The sequence below is a fragment of the Lepidochelys kempii genome, chromosome 9 (genome assembly GCF_965140265.1).
Source record: "Lepidochelys kempii isolate rLepKem1 chromosome 9, rLepKem1.hap2, whole genome shotgun sequence".
Lineage (NCBI taxonomy): Eukaryota > Metazoa > Chordata > Testudines > Cheloniidae > Lepidochelys > Lepidochelys kempii.
Window position 1 is genome coordinate 64,706,218 of NC_133264.1, and position 14,112 is coordinate 64,720,329.

At 49.1% G+C, this 14,112-nt stretch overlaps 1 protein-coding gene and 1 non-coding gene across 5 annotated transcripts in view; both read left to right on the forward strand.

The window, feature by feature from the left end:
* The first annotated feature begins 351 nt into the window (after positions 1-351).
* Positions 352-427, forward strand: TRNAT-CGU (transfer RNA threonine (anticodon CGU)). Its single transcript has one exon. It is a non-coding gene; the product is annotated as a tRNA-Thr (tRNA).
* Positions 428-1,912: 1,485 nt separating this feature from the next.
* The window catches only part of BTK (Bruton tyrosine kinase), a 29,506-nt gene continuing 17,306 nt past the window's right edge, over positions 1,913-14,112 (forward strand). For 2 of the 4 annotated variants that reach the window (XM_073360790.1, XM_073360791.1), the window contains exon 1: positions 6,673-7,159. In XM_073360790.1, the coding sequence (XP_073216891.1) occupies positions 6,926-7,159 (234 nt within the window). In that variant the 5' untranslated portion in view covers positions 6,673-6,925. Of the gene's footprint in view, positions 1,997-6,636; positions 7,160-14,112 lie in introns of those variants that run through there. The other 2 variants (XM_073360792.1, XM_073360793.1) reach the window with 2 other exon arrangements.

Below are 14,112 nucleotides of genomic sequence, written 5' to 3' on the forward strand. Positions count from 1 at the left end.
TTCAGCCAATGGACACTGCATTCTTAGGCTGGCACCTCCCTGATCATTCAGTTATTATCCACACCAAGCATCCATCCACATACATCCTCTATCTCTATTTTAATCACAATTGTTAACACAACAAAAGGGCAGGGAGTCTCTGGGTCCTGTTTCTGTTGTTACAGAGTATTGCTTTCAGTCTCTCTCTGTGTGAATTGCTTTGAGAACAGACTCTGTCTTAGAATGTACTAACGCAATTAGCAGCTTGCAAGTTTCACACATAGAGGGAGAGAAACAGAACCAAAAACCAAGAGACCTCTGAATTAGTAATACCCTGGAATTTAAACTATGGGGAATCATTCAGCCCGTCAGGCGCAGTGGCCAAGTGGTAAGGCGTCGGTCTCGTAAACCGAAGATCGCGGGTTCGAACCCCGTCCGTGGGGAGACGGATAGCTCAGTGGTTTGAGCTTTGGCCTGCTAAACCCAGGGTTGTGAGTTCAATCCTTGAGGGGGCCATTTAGGGGTATGGGGCAAAAATTGGGGATTGGTCCTGCTTTGAGCAGGGGGTTGGACTAGATGACCTCCTGAGGTCCCTTCCAATCCTGATATTCTATGATTCTATGAATCAAACTCATTTGTGATTTTAATACAGAACTTCTTTAATATGATCCAACAGGAACTGTGGGATAGCTACCCACAGTGCACTGCTCCGACATTCGATGCTAGCCATGGTACTGTGGACGCAATCTGCCGAATTCATGCACTTTAGTGGGGACACAGAAGACTGAATGTATAAAATAGCTTCCGAAAATTCAAATAGAATAATTTTGAAATAATTTCATACTGTAGACGTACCCTTAGTCTTTAAGGTGCCACCGGACTCCTTGTTGTTTAAATGACAAAGAAATTCATAATACTGCCAAGGCAGCAAAAATGCAGAAGTTTATTTCCTCTTATGTTACCATTTTTATCAACAGCAAAAAATCACCCTTAGCTAATGACTCAGTAGGAGGAAGTGTCTCTCTATGTCTCTGCCTCCAACTCCAGAGACAGCTCCAGTTAAAAATGGCATGTTAGTAGGGGCTGTCTGTGCTCCTCTGCACCCCACAGTACCCGTTGCCCTGCTTGGGGAGGGGCTGGCTCTGCCCCTCTCCCCCCACACCTCCCTTTGTCCCACATGGGGAGGGAGCTCCAAGGGTATGTCTACACTGCAATAAAACTCCTGTGTCTGGCCCAGGTCAGACAAAATTACAGTGTAGACGTTCAGGCTTGGGCTGGAGCCCGGGTTCTGGGACCCTGCCCCTGAACCCAAATGTCTACACTGCAATTTTTCAGCCACACGAGCCCAAGTCACATGACCTGGGCCAGCCAGGTGTATTTTATTGCAGTGTAGACATAGCCTTACTGTCTCCACCCAACTGCTCCACATTGCTCATCTTTCTTGTCCTGTTCTCTCTTGTCCTGTTCCTCTGCCTGTCCTCTTCTGTCTTGCCTGCCTGTCCTGTCTCTCCGTCTGATCTCCCTTTTATTGTCTGTTTGACGTCTGTCCATTTGTCGCTCCATCTGTCCTCTCTCATCCTGCCTATGCCCTGTGCAATCTCCTTCCATTGCTGTGCCCCTGCCCATTGTCCCACCCTGCCTTTCTGCAGACACACCTCTTGCCACTCACAGGCCAACCCCACTGCTTGGCCCTAGTGCCCTCTCTGCATAGGACTCAGGGTGGCACTGTTGGAGGCTGCCTGAGGGATCAAGAGGAAACAAAGCTACTGGCTTAAGTCAGAAACCAAAAAAGGGAACTGAAAGGGTGGGGTTAGCTCTCAGTGGCCTTCCTTCCTCCCTCTCAGCTCTCTGTGAGAATGAGTCGCCTGCTGCCATTCCTATCACTTGCAGACCACCCCTGCATTTCAAACCAGCTGTCCACTGGCTGCTCCGGAGTCTGAATGCTACTGGGAAGCCACCCTCAGTGAAGAGAGCCATCTCTGGGGCAGGCGCATGGAGGAGTGACAGAAGATCATCAGTAAGTCTCTGGAGACCCATTGGACCCTTTTGGGTGTGTGGAGGGGCGGTGATGAGGGTTGAGAAGGCGGCTGCTGTGCATTGCACTGAGACTGGGAGGGGAGTGTCCAGCATGTGCCACATGGAGTAAGTAGAGAAGGACATGCCATGCTTGGGAGCAATGCTTAGCAAGGGGTGTGGTATCCAGAAGGGAGGAGGAGCGGGTGTGAAGGCCATCATCAGTTCATAACCAATGTGCCAGACAGGTGGAGTGACTGTGAAGGGTGACTGCACAGTGTGACATGGAGCAACATGAGATACAGGATTGGAAAGTGTCTGGAAGTCTCATGGGCTACACAGGGGAATCTCATAGACCATGGAGGGTTAGAAGACACCTAGAGATCACCCAGGTGAGAGCCCATCCAGGGCCTGCACCCAAGGCCAGAGTCTACAAGGGGTCAGAGTCCATAGGGTTAGGACTTGGGGAGGGCAGGGGTAGGGGGAAGTCACACACAGGGTCAGAATACAGGACTGTAGGAACTGCCAAATCAGGGAAACCCAGTAGCCCATCGAGTCCAGGATTCTGCCTCTCACAGTGGACAGTGCCAGCTCCTTCCAAGGATGCTGCAATGGCCAATCGGGCAGGACCATGCCCAAAAGGGAAGTTTCTTCCTAGGCAGCTAGTCCTGAAGCAGGAGGGTGCATGACCTTTATACATGTCCATTTTAGCTTGTGGAACTGCAAATATTATTATTCACCTAAATGTCTCATACTTATTGGGATCCTACTCGGCGCTGTGCCTCAGGAATGCCTTGTGGCAATGAGTTCCCCAGGTATCAATAGCAGCAATTCACATGGGGTCAGGATTGGTCCGGGGGCTCACCAAGGCTTAGAGTCCCCATGAGGTTCACACAGCGGGTGACAGGGCCCTGATGTCCTCCCAGGCTGATAACATGGTCACTGGTGTACACAAAGGGGTCAGGGGCCAAGGAGACAGAACAAGATGGTGGAAGTCGGGACTCCTGGTTCCACTCCCAGGTCTACCACTGAATTACTGTGTAACCTCAGGCCAGTCACTTCCTTTTGCCACGACTCAGTGTCCCACGTGGCACAATAGTGATAATGGCATGCACCCACCTTGCAGGTGTTGTCATTTATGGGTAAAGGGCTTTGAGATCCATGGCTAGAAAGTCAAGGTGGGCAAAGCATGCCTAGATGTGGCTGCCCTCACTACCCGCCCAATGTACACAACAGAACTGAGCTGGAGCATCTCAGCTTCATACAGCACCACCTGCAGGGCAGCAGAGACACTGCCGAGTCCAGAGCATCTGCTGGGCAGGGTGAGTGGGGAAGGGAGAGATGCAGAGCGGGGACGCAGCAGGGGAGAGTCCATATGGGAAGGGTGCCCCTTGTTTCTTGTCTCCATCACCCCCTGTTTCTGGTTGTCTCTCTCCCCAAGCCTCCTGCCTCTCCTTCCCCAGTTATCAGCCTTGCACCTCCCACCTTGCCCTCCCTTCATCCGTCTCGTCTGCGCAGGCCTGCCCTGCTGACTTACCAGCCAACGGGCTGCAGCACACTGCAGGGAAGGAGGAAGCCTGGCACCCAGTGTCCAGTTTAGTATGGCTAATGGCTTTCTCCTTCTCTGGCTGGCCAGGTCCACCTGAGCTACTCCAGCAAGGGGAGGGAGGGAGCCAACCGAGCTGAATGATGGACAGGAAAGGGTGGCTGCTTCTGTCCATCATGCCAAAATGGCACCTGTTTCTGCTAGCGAGTGGGCAGGGGCTCCAGCTCTCAATAAGGGGTTTCTGTCTAAGTTACAAGACGTGCAGCTGAATCTCAGCATAATTTGAACACTATTGTGATTTGATGAGTGGGGTCCCAGGTGATCTGCTGCCTAGACATGATGAAATCCCGCTTCCTTGCTAAAGGAGTGTGCTAAAGCGCTGTGATCTAGCAGAGGGGAGGCATTTATACCTCAGGGCTGGGCGAGTCGCTGGGTGCGGCGGTACCTCAGGGCTGGGCGTCACTGGGGGTTGACAGGGCAAAGATGATACTGTGTTCGCCTTCCCCTTAGTTTTTTGGTCACTGTATTTTATTTCATTCAGTTAAGGCTCTGAAGTGCAAAGATCATTTCTTGTAAAAACTGCTTGTTCAGCTGCGAGCCTGAAGTGGGTGCTCCCCACCAAGTGAAATCAAACTGTACAGCCAGAGACACAGACAGTTGATCTCAGGACTGAGCGCTAGGTAGGCTAGAGACATAAAACTGAACCCCACCGGGGAGTGACTGATTCCAGTGAGGAGATCCAGGCACAGCTGCCTCCTGAAATGGCCTGTGTTAACCCCGGACTTCTCAGAGTTCTGAACTCCGCTGTCATCATTGTTTTATCTCTGAATCCATCCCTTGCTAAAGAACCCCCACCCCATCCTGGACATTCACACTGGGGAGTTCCTTCAGACCATCTCTTGCCGCTTCCTTTCCCTGCTCCATTGCTGGTCATCGCCTGGACTCACTCAGCAAACTAGTGACATGGCACCATGTGTTGGAGTCATAAGTGGGGCTAGCAATGGGAATTACCCATCTGAGGTTAAACTGGCAGAGTAGCTATATGTAGCCCCTCGCCGCCCAGGACCGCCGAGGTTGCTCTAAATTACACCAGGGGCCAGAGAGGGCCCCAAATGACCCCAGAATATGGCATGGTCCTTCCCCTTCCCCATTCCAGCACTGAGCATAGGAATGGAGCAACTAGAATCAGGGCTTCTCTCTACTCTGCCTGCTCCAGCCCCAATCCCCAGTGTAAACCCAGCCAGCCCTGCTCTCCAAACCTCCCATTTCCTGCTACACTCCAGGGAGCCCAGCTCCACTCTGCCTTTGTTCTGTGCTCAGACCTTGTGTTTGTGCCAGGAGCCAAGCCCCAGCAGAGCAGGAATCCCTGAGTGGATCCATTTGAGAACTTGGCCCTTGCCCCTGCCCCTGGGGGCATCTCCAGTATCTTCCAGAGAGTCAGCGCTCATTGAGAGCAAACCTGGCTCCAGTTAAAGCAGCATGTTTGACTGCCTTGATGGCTGGGCTATGCAAATCCCCACAGTGGCACAGATGAGTGAGCTGGGCAGGTTCCTCTAAGGGGGGCTGAGGGCTGTAGCTCAGCTCGTGTGTCTTACTTTCAGCACAGGGACGAGATGATCGGGGAGGAGGGGCAGTCGATGACATCACAAAGCAGGACACTGGCACAGCTGTGTGCTGCAGGATCCCTCTGGGATTCCTGAACAAAAGCTTAGTGTCTATTAAACTTAGAAACAAACTTAGATTGCCAGGAACCCGGAATCCAAAAAGCAGGCTCAGCATTTGAGCAGCTGCCACATTTTCCTGTGATCAGCCTCTTTGAAACGGCTCTTCTGCTTAGCTCTATCTCTACACTAATTGTACGCAGATGCAGACTAGAACATTAGTTGAAGCAATATATTGGGCCAAATTCCACACCTGATTTCAGCTACAGTTAAGAACAGCATCCTGGTCTACCATCGTTTGCTTTTTTTCCCCTGGCCCTGCTAGGCAAGAGGAACCCAGCCATTGCCATGGACCCCACATTCCTACTTTTGCATATATCTCAAAAGAAGTAACCCTTTAGTTGCTGTGTTGACTACTGTACAGTGCTCCTCTGTCCCAGGCTCCAGCTATCATTCAACCTCTCCTCTTCCCCAAGGCTACACTGATGGCCAGCTATAGTGGCCTCATTGGGACACACTTTTACACCCGGAGTTGTTCTTTACATCAGAGACTGTAACAGCAGAGGGTCCCCGCCAGAGAGAATACAGCTGGGGGGTCAGGTTCCCATTCTTTTTCACCACAGAGCTGGGGGGAGGAGATTTTCCTGCTGTAGGATGAACAGATGCAAGGAAGTGGAGTGAGAGGACAGAAAGATGGACACGGATTGCGGAAGTTTGGGGGAAGGAGGGGCTCATCTCGCTCTCTCTCTGCTGTAGGGCTCCAGGGGAATTCCCCAGGAAGCCTCAGGACTTGGGGACCCCTCCTTCTCTCCTCCAAACAATGACAGATTAAGCACAGATCTCATTGGTTCGTGGCGGCCAGGGACCCAGGGTGCAATGTACATGCACAGATCTATCTGTAGGGCTCCACTGCTTGAGAGGAGTGGAGCCAGGAGGCATGAGAACCATGAGCTCAGGGTGCCCTCCCTGCTGTTTCTTGGGTTTGGATTTCCAGCGCCTCCCTGTGGTGTGCCTCCAGACAGCCCAGAATGCATTGCATAGCGGTGTGCTAAATTCAGACACAAGAAGCATGAAGCACCTGGTGGATAGCACATGTGACAGGCCAAGCACACACACAGTTGGGTCCATCAGAGAATCACACAGAGCCACTTCCATCCCCCTTATCTGAAGGGAGAAAAGACCAGCCCCGTCTCTTTGGGCCCTACCTTAGAGATCCCATGAGCTACCACTGCCCAGACGACCCTTGGAGGCTCCTCTTCTCTCCTCCTCCCCGCCAACCTGGTATCACACCATATCTGAGCCACACCACGCAGCCTCACTGAGCTCTGGGGTTTGACACTTTGTATGTGCAAATGCAGCTGTCCCACATTTGTAAGAATACAATTGACCAAAGTGTCATATCTACAGGAAGTAACATTAGCCAGGCAGAGGGGAAGCCATCCTCTCACTCCCACTCTTGTGCTTTCACTTCGATAGAAATGGACAGCTTACTGCGAGGTACGTGGCAAATGGTGCTGGGGAGTCACCCAGAACAGCCAGGGGCAGTGGCTGGACCCTTTAGAAGCGGAGATGGGAATGTGGGCTGGAAGCAGAGCCCCTGGGGTAGTGACCTGGGTTTAATATTACGATTATGTATTATTTGCACTGAGGTACTGCCTAGAGGTTCCAGTCAAGGTTGGGCTCCTGTTGTGCTAGCTGGGTGCTGCCCAGACATAGGTTAGAAAACATGCCCTGGGCTGAGGAGCAATGCCTAGTTGATGGAGAAGCGGGATGTTATCTCAGCGAGGATGAAGGCGGCTGGACTGTCTGTGGGGCCATAGGAATAGAGTGCAAGGAACCTGGTCCACCTTTGGTATTTATCTTCCTTTCCTTTGTCACTGGGCTCTCCCCGGAAGACACACTGAGGAGCTGTCCTGCTGGGACGTGGATGCTAGCCATTGCTCGGGTTCTACGTCCCAAGGTAAAGCCTTTTTCACTCTTGTCAGTAGACTGGGGTAACTAGTTTGACAACTCTGTTTGCGGCAGACGTGGCAGATCCAGCTCAGCGTGACTCCTCGGGTCAGATCGCTCATGATTTGTGAGGGCCCGGGGATCTGAGGACATGGCCAAAAATCCCAAGCCTTCTGGGCATTGGAGTACTAATGGTTATTCCTATGAAAAGTCATTATAACCAGAATTAACTCTGTCATTCAGCAATCCCTGTTTGTTATTCAGTCACCTACCCAGGGAGCAGAAATAATGCTGTGGGAGTCAGGTAACCGGTCCCACGCCATGAAGACCATACAGCCAAGGCAAACAGCTTGCTAACAGTAATAATATAATACCTACCTCTTCTATAGTGTTTTTTACCAGTAGATCTTAAAGCACTTTACAAAGATGGTATCATTGTCCTCAGTTTACACATGCGAAAGCTGAGGCACGGGGCAGGAACAACTTGCCCAAGATCACCCAGTAGACCAGAGCCAGGAATTGAACCTAAGTCTTACTCCAGTGCCCTTTCCATTAGGCCATCCTTCCTCCATTGCTGTAGGGAATACCCTCCTCCAGCTAGTTTCCCTAGCCCACTCCCCTGTTCCCCCACGCCCGCCTCCGCATTCAGATCCCTCCTTAAGACTCTCTTGTGCCATGATGCCCGCAAGGTGTGAGGTCAATGGAGTCGTACAGATTTTCACCCATTTTTCAGAGATATTTTTAAACAAAACTGTACAGAAAAATAATTGTTCAGTGAAGCTGTGTGTCGGCCATTGCTCAGCAGAACACAGTGAATTACCGCAAGCCCTCTCTGTGCTCTTCAGCTCAGTTGGTTTGCCTCTCATCTGAAACTGTAAAATTCGGATACGCCGGTGATAGGGGCCATACAAATATCAGACAGACAGAATCTTCAAGGTGGGGACCATGCCAGTTTATTTGAAGTACCAGACATCACAGCATGCTTACGAAAACAGCAAAACATAACTAACAACTGCTTGGCTGGCTGGTTCTTGCTCACGAGCTATAGGTCTAACTCAGGGGTGGGCAAACTTTTTGGCCCAAGGACCACATCGGGGAATAGAAATTGTATGGTGGGCCATAAATGGTCACAAAATTTGCGTTGGGGTGCGGGAGGGGGTGAGGGCTCTGGTTGGGGGTGTGAGCTCTGGGGTGGAGTTGGGGATGAAAAGTTTGGGGTGTAGGATGGTGCTCTGGGCTGGGACCAAGGGGTTCAGAGGGTGGGAGGGGGATCAGGGTTGGGGCAGGGGTGTGAGAAGGGGTGCAGGTTCCCACTAGGGGTGTGGACTCTGGGGTGAGGCTGGGGATGAGAGGTTTGGGGTGCAGAAGGGTGCTCTGGGCTGGAATTGAGGGGTTTGGAGAGTGGGAGGGGGATCAGGGCTTGGGCAGGGAGTTGGGGCATGGGGAGAGGCTCAGGGGTGCAGGCTCTGAGCAGCGCTTACCTCAAGCAGCTCCCGGAAGCAGTGGCATGTACCTTCTCCGGCTCCTATGTGGAGGCGCAGCTAGGTGTCTTCACACTGTCCCATTGGAGCACCAGAGGGGGCCATTGGAACGCGTAGGAGCTGGATTGGGGCCATGCTGTGGCCTCCGGGAGCCATGTGATGCGGCCCTGACCATGCACCCCGGCCTGAGGCCCCCAACCCAACGCCCCAGCTGGAGCGGGGCCTAGGCCGCTCCCCAGCGGGAGCTCGCGGGATGTAGTTTGCCCACCCCTAGTCTAACTGGTCACCATATGTGGGGGGTGGGAAAGAATTTCTCCCCAGGTAAGATTGGCAGTGCCCTTGAGGGTTTTCACCTTCCCGTGCAGCATGTGAGTGCAGGTCACTTGCCAGGATTATCTGGGCATATCTCACTTCATCACTTCACCAGGGCTCAGGCACTGGTGTACTTCAATCCCTCCTGTTCTCTGCCTGGGACATGTCATAGTTTACTCTCCCATGGGCTGCAACACTTTTGGTCTAATTTTGGTTGTGGGATGTAGTGCGTGGGTGCTGGTGGCCTGGGTAATACAGGAGGTCAGCCGGGTGATCTGGGGGGTCTCTTCTGCCCCACAACGCTGTGACGTTAATTAATAACAACTTGCAGCCTGAGCATTTTGTGGCTGCTTCCGAACAATGGAATCAAGATCGAGTTGTGAATGATTCTTGAGCCAGGAGAAGGGGAAGGAGGATGGTTTTTTATAACAGCTAGTCTTGCTGCTAATGCACAACCAGCTCTACTCTTTGATAACTGGAACGTAGAAACTGCCTCAACAGACCAGGCAAACTGTAGAGGTACCGGATCCTGTCTCTGGCAGTATCCTCTGCGTGATGTTTCAGATAAAGGCAACCCTCCCCCCTCCATTTGAATGTATCTATGTGCTCAGTTGTGCAATGCTGTATGTGGGAAGAAAAATTCCTTCTGGACAACTTTTGACCAGCCTTTACACCAAGGACTAGACTCTGCTGTGTACCATTGACTTTGATGGGCTTTTTGTCATTGACTTCAGTGGCAGCAGGACTAAGCCTTAAAGCATGAGGACTGGTAAGCATGGAACTTCAGAACAGCTAGTGGAACTGCAAATGTTACTCCTGTGCATCATAAATTGTGTTTTAGAATCTTACTGAATTAGTTTTATAATACCCTGCAGCAGTGAGTTTCACAGGTTAATGCTTCCCATGTGCAAAAAAGTCTGCCTTTGTATCTGTATGGAATGTGTTGCCTTCCTTGCCCTTATAGGAGGGAGAAGGGAAGGGGAGTTCTCCACTGGCCTGCTCTGAACCTTCATTATTGCCTGTTTCTCCAGCAAATCACTTCTGACTCTTCTCCCTCCAAATTAATAGGCCATGGCCCCACCTATAAGAGGGCTGCTTGTAACAGTGGCTTAAAACAATTTTAGTCTATTTTTGGATCAGGGCTTTTCTCCCTTGCCATTAGCATCTCTCCTTTCATTATTATGTATCTCTGTAATTACTGAGCCCCGCAAAGTGCTCTGGGATATAGTTTGCACCACAGGAAAGGCATTAGACAAAATAAAGATGTATCCTTTTTTAAAAAAGGACTATTTAGAGCATCCTCATGCTATCGTTAGAGTGGAGCATTCTGCAAGAGGGAAAACAGAAGTGATTTTCACATCAAGTGAAACGGACATCACATGTGGCTCACAGGCATCCAGTGCTAATGATGTTAAACTGGCGAAGTCTTGGGCATGTTGAAATGTGCGTAGCCAAGCAGCATTTTAGAGTAACGAACTGAGATTTCCATATGTGAAAGGCTGTCAGCTAGACTTAGCCAGCTTTTGGGGTCATTTTGGAGGCCTTCCATACTAGGGCAAAAGTCACGCAAATGTTATAGCTTCTAGGCTGCAAACTATTCCATATGTGGTAAGTATGTAGTTATTAGGGTTGTGGATTAATCACAGTTAACTGACACAATTAAATCAAAAAAATTAATCATGATTAAAAAAATTAATCATGATTGATCACAGTTTTAACTGCACTGTTAAACAATAGAATACCAATTGAAATTTATTAAATATTTTGGATGTTTTTCTACATTTTCATATATATTGTATTCTGTGTTGTAATTGAAATCAAAGTGTATATTATTCTTGATTACAAATATTTACACTGTAAAAAATAAACAGAAAAATAGCATTATTCAATTCACCTCATACAAGTACTGTAGTGCAATCTCGGTGTAGTGAAAGTGCGACTTACAAATGTAGATTTTTTTTTTGTTACATAATTGCACTCAAAAATAAAACAAAGTCCGCTCAGTCCTACTTCTTGTTCAGCCAATCGCTAAGACAAACAAGTGTGTTTACATTTACAGGAGATAATGCTGCCCTCTTCTTATTTACAATGTCACCTGAAAGTGAGAACAGGCATTTGCATGGCACTTTGTAAGCTGGCATTACAAGGTATTTACGTGCCAGATATGCTAAACATTTGTTTGCCACTTCATGCTTTGGCTACCATTCCAGAGGACATGCTTCCATGCTGATGACACTCGTTAAAAAAAAATGCATTAATTAAATTTGTGACTGAACTCCTTGGAGGAGAATTATATGTCCCCTGTGCTGTTTTACCCGCATTCTGCCATTTATTTCATGTTATAGCAGTCTCTAGAGATGATGACCCAGCACATGTTCATTTTAAGAACACTTTCACTGCAGATTTGACAAAACGCAAAGAAGGTACCAATGTGAGATTTCGAAAGATAGCTACAGGACTCGACCCAAGGTTTAAGAATCTGAAGTGCCTTCCAAAATCTGAGAGGGATGAGGTGTGGAGCATGCTTTCAAAAGTCTTAAAAGAGCAACACTCCGATGAGGAAACTACAGAACCTGAACCACCAAGAAGGAAAATCAACCTTCTGCTTTTGGCACCTGACTCAGATAATGAAAATGAACACGCATCGGTCCACACTGCTTTGGATTGTTATCGAGCAGAACCCGTTATCAGCATGGACGCATGTCCCCTGGAATGGTGGCTGAAGCATGAAGGGATATATTAATCTTTAGCGTATCTGGCACATAAATATCTTGTGATGCCAGCTACAACAGTGCCAGGGGAACTCCTGTTCTCACTTTCAGGTGACATTGTAAACGAGAAGCGGGCAGCATTATCTCCTGCAAATGTAAACAAACTTGTTTGTCTGAGTGACTGGCTGAACAAGAAGTAGGTCTGAGTGGACGTGTAGGTGCTAAAGTTTTACATTGTTTTATTTTTGAATGCAGTTTTTTTTTAACATAATTCTACATTTGTAAATTCAACTTTCATGATAAAGAGATTGCACGACAGTACTTGTATGAGGTGAATTGAAAAATACTATTTATTTTGTGTTTTTACAGTGCAAGTACTTGTAATCAAAAATAAATATAAAGTGAGCACTGTACACTTGGTATTCCGTGTTGTAACTGAAATCAATATATTTGAAAATGTAGAAAACATCCAAACGTATTTAAATAAATGGTATTCTATTATTGTTTAACAGTGCAATTAATCACAATTAATTTTTTTAATCGCTTGACAGCCCTAGTAGTTATATAATTTTATTTCCAAAATATGACCACGTAGAGCATGATTTGCAAACCCATGAGCACACGATTAACTTGTATCGCCAGGGAGAGCCCCTGGATCCACGCTGCAAAGTTCAAGTCCATTTTGGATTTCTAGTACTTATAAATGCAGCAAGGGGTTTGAATCTAGAGCTTTGATTTGGGCCCATTTCTACCAGGACACTAAAGAGAATTGCTCTGCTGCTGTTGTGGATGGATGGAGTGGATGATGCAATGTAAGGTGCTTCGGATGCTTTTTTGAACCAAAGTTCTGAGCCTCAGATCCAGCTAAGCTGTGGTCAGAAAAGGGCCTGCACTAACAGTGGCTTCATAGGCCTGCACACAGCCAGTACACCTGCCTCAGTTTCCCTTCCATTTGCCCATAGCTAGGAATATCGTCTTTCTCAATGTCCAATTCAAAGGCCCACCTCTGGGCATAACGTGTGCCTGTACAGTAATCCTGACAAAACCATTGTCCCCAAACCCCAAAGCACAGCAGGTACAAATACAGCAGTTTTCCCATTCCCCCTTCCAGGGCCATCACTTCCAGGTCACCCACCTGAGAGTCCAGCCTGTTCCCAGTTCCTTTGCCCTTGTTCCAGGGCCCCACTCGCCAGGCCAACCACCAGGTCATTCTGTCCTACGACTGTGCAATCACAGCCAAGTCTATTCTCCCACAAGAGAGCTCCCTGCAGGGCTCCACTCAGCCCTCTCTGCCTCTCTCCCCTTCTCCTGGGATCCGCCCTACAGCATCAAACCTCTCGATTTGGGCTCAGCTTGCCCTGACCAAGCTCCGCCCAGGGGCCTCTGCAGGAAGAATCTGGGCCGGTACTCCTCCACAGCTCTCTGGGCCAGCTCTCTTCACCTGTAGTTCTGTCTCCCAGATCTCCTGTAGCTCTCTCCCAGTAACACTTGCCACTGCTCCTCTCTACCTCTGTCAGTTCTCCCCTACTGCTTCCTGTCTCTTTCACAGGCCGCTCACTCCAGCTCTTCCTATCTCCTTCCCTACAGCCAGGCTGCCCTCTTTTAAGCCCAGTTGGGAGGCATTTGACTAACCAGTCACAACTGCACAAACTTCTTCCTCATAAAGGGGCCAGGGCCAACCGACAATCACTTCCGCATTCTTCCAGGCTCCAGGGCTGTCAGGAACCAGGTTTGTTGTAAATTACAGCAGCCTTGGGGCTGTTCTAACTCCCAGCTGGTAACAAGATAGGTCAATTGGAAGCACCAGAGCACTCCAGCCTTGCCCACTCCCCGAGGCACATGCCTATGGCATCCCGTATACTAAGGATAGTGGGGGAGGATGGGGTGAAGCCACTCAGTTAGGGTAGCTTTATGGCCACTTTGTTCAGTAGCCAGATGCTAGCTGCAAACCTCCAAGATATTATCACATGGCAATCAGCCATGTAACTCCCCAGAAATATCACCCACATTTGAATCATAAAGAAACAGGACAAATGAATTCCCCCCTGCCAACAAACACACACACACACACACACACACACACACACACTTTTTGAGGTTTCTTGTACATCACTGATAAGAGTCAGCTATGTCTCCACTGGCTGATTTCAGATAGGGTTTTCCTTTCTTTCCCTCCTCTTTCAGCCAGCGTCATGTCGGAGGTTAGCCTGTGATAGCCTGAGGATGTTCCCAGCAACAGCATTAGGGATCTGACCAGAGCTGAAACCTGCTCAGATACCATCATATCTTTCTTGGTCATTATTGGGACTCGGCAATAAAAAAAAAAAATCAGCAGTAAAACAGGAAACTGAAAGATAAAGATCAAGTGTGTAAATTACTCCCCCTTCCCTTTGCGTCTTTGTGACCATGTATCCAGCAATTAATATCTCCAGCTCGCTCAGATCCCAGTCCAAGTGGGT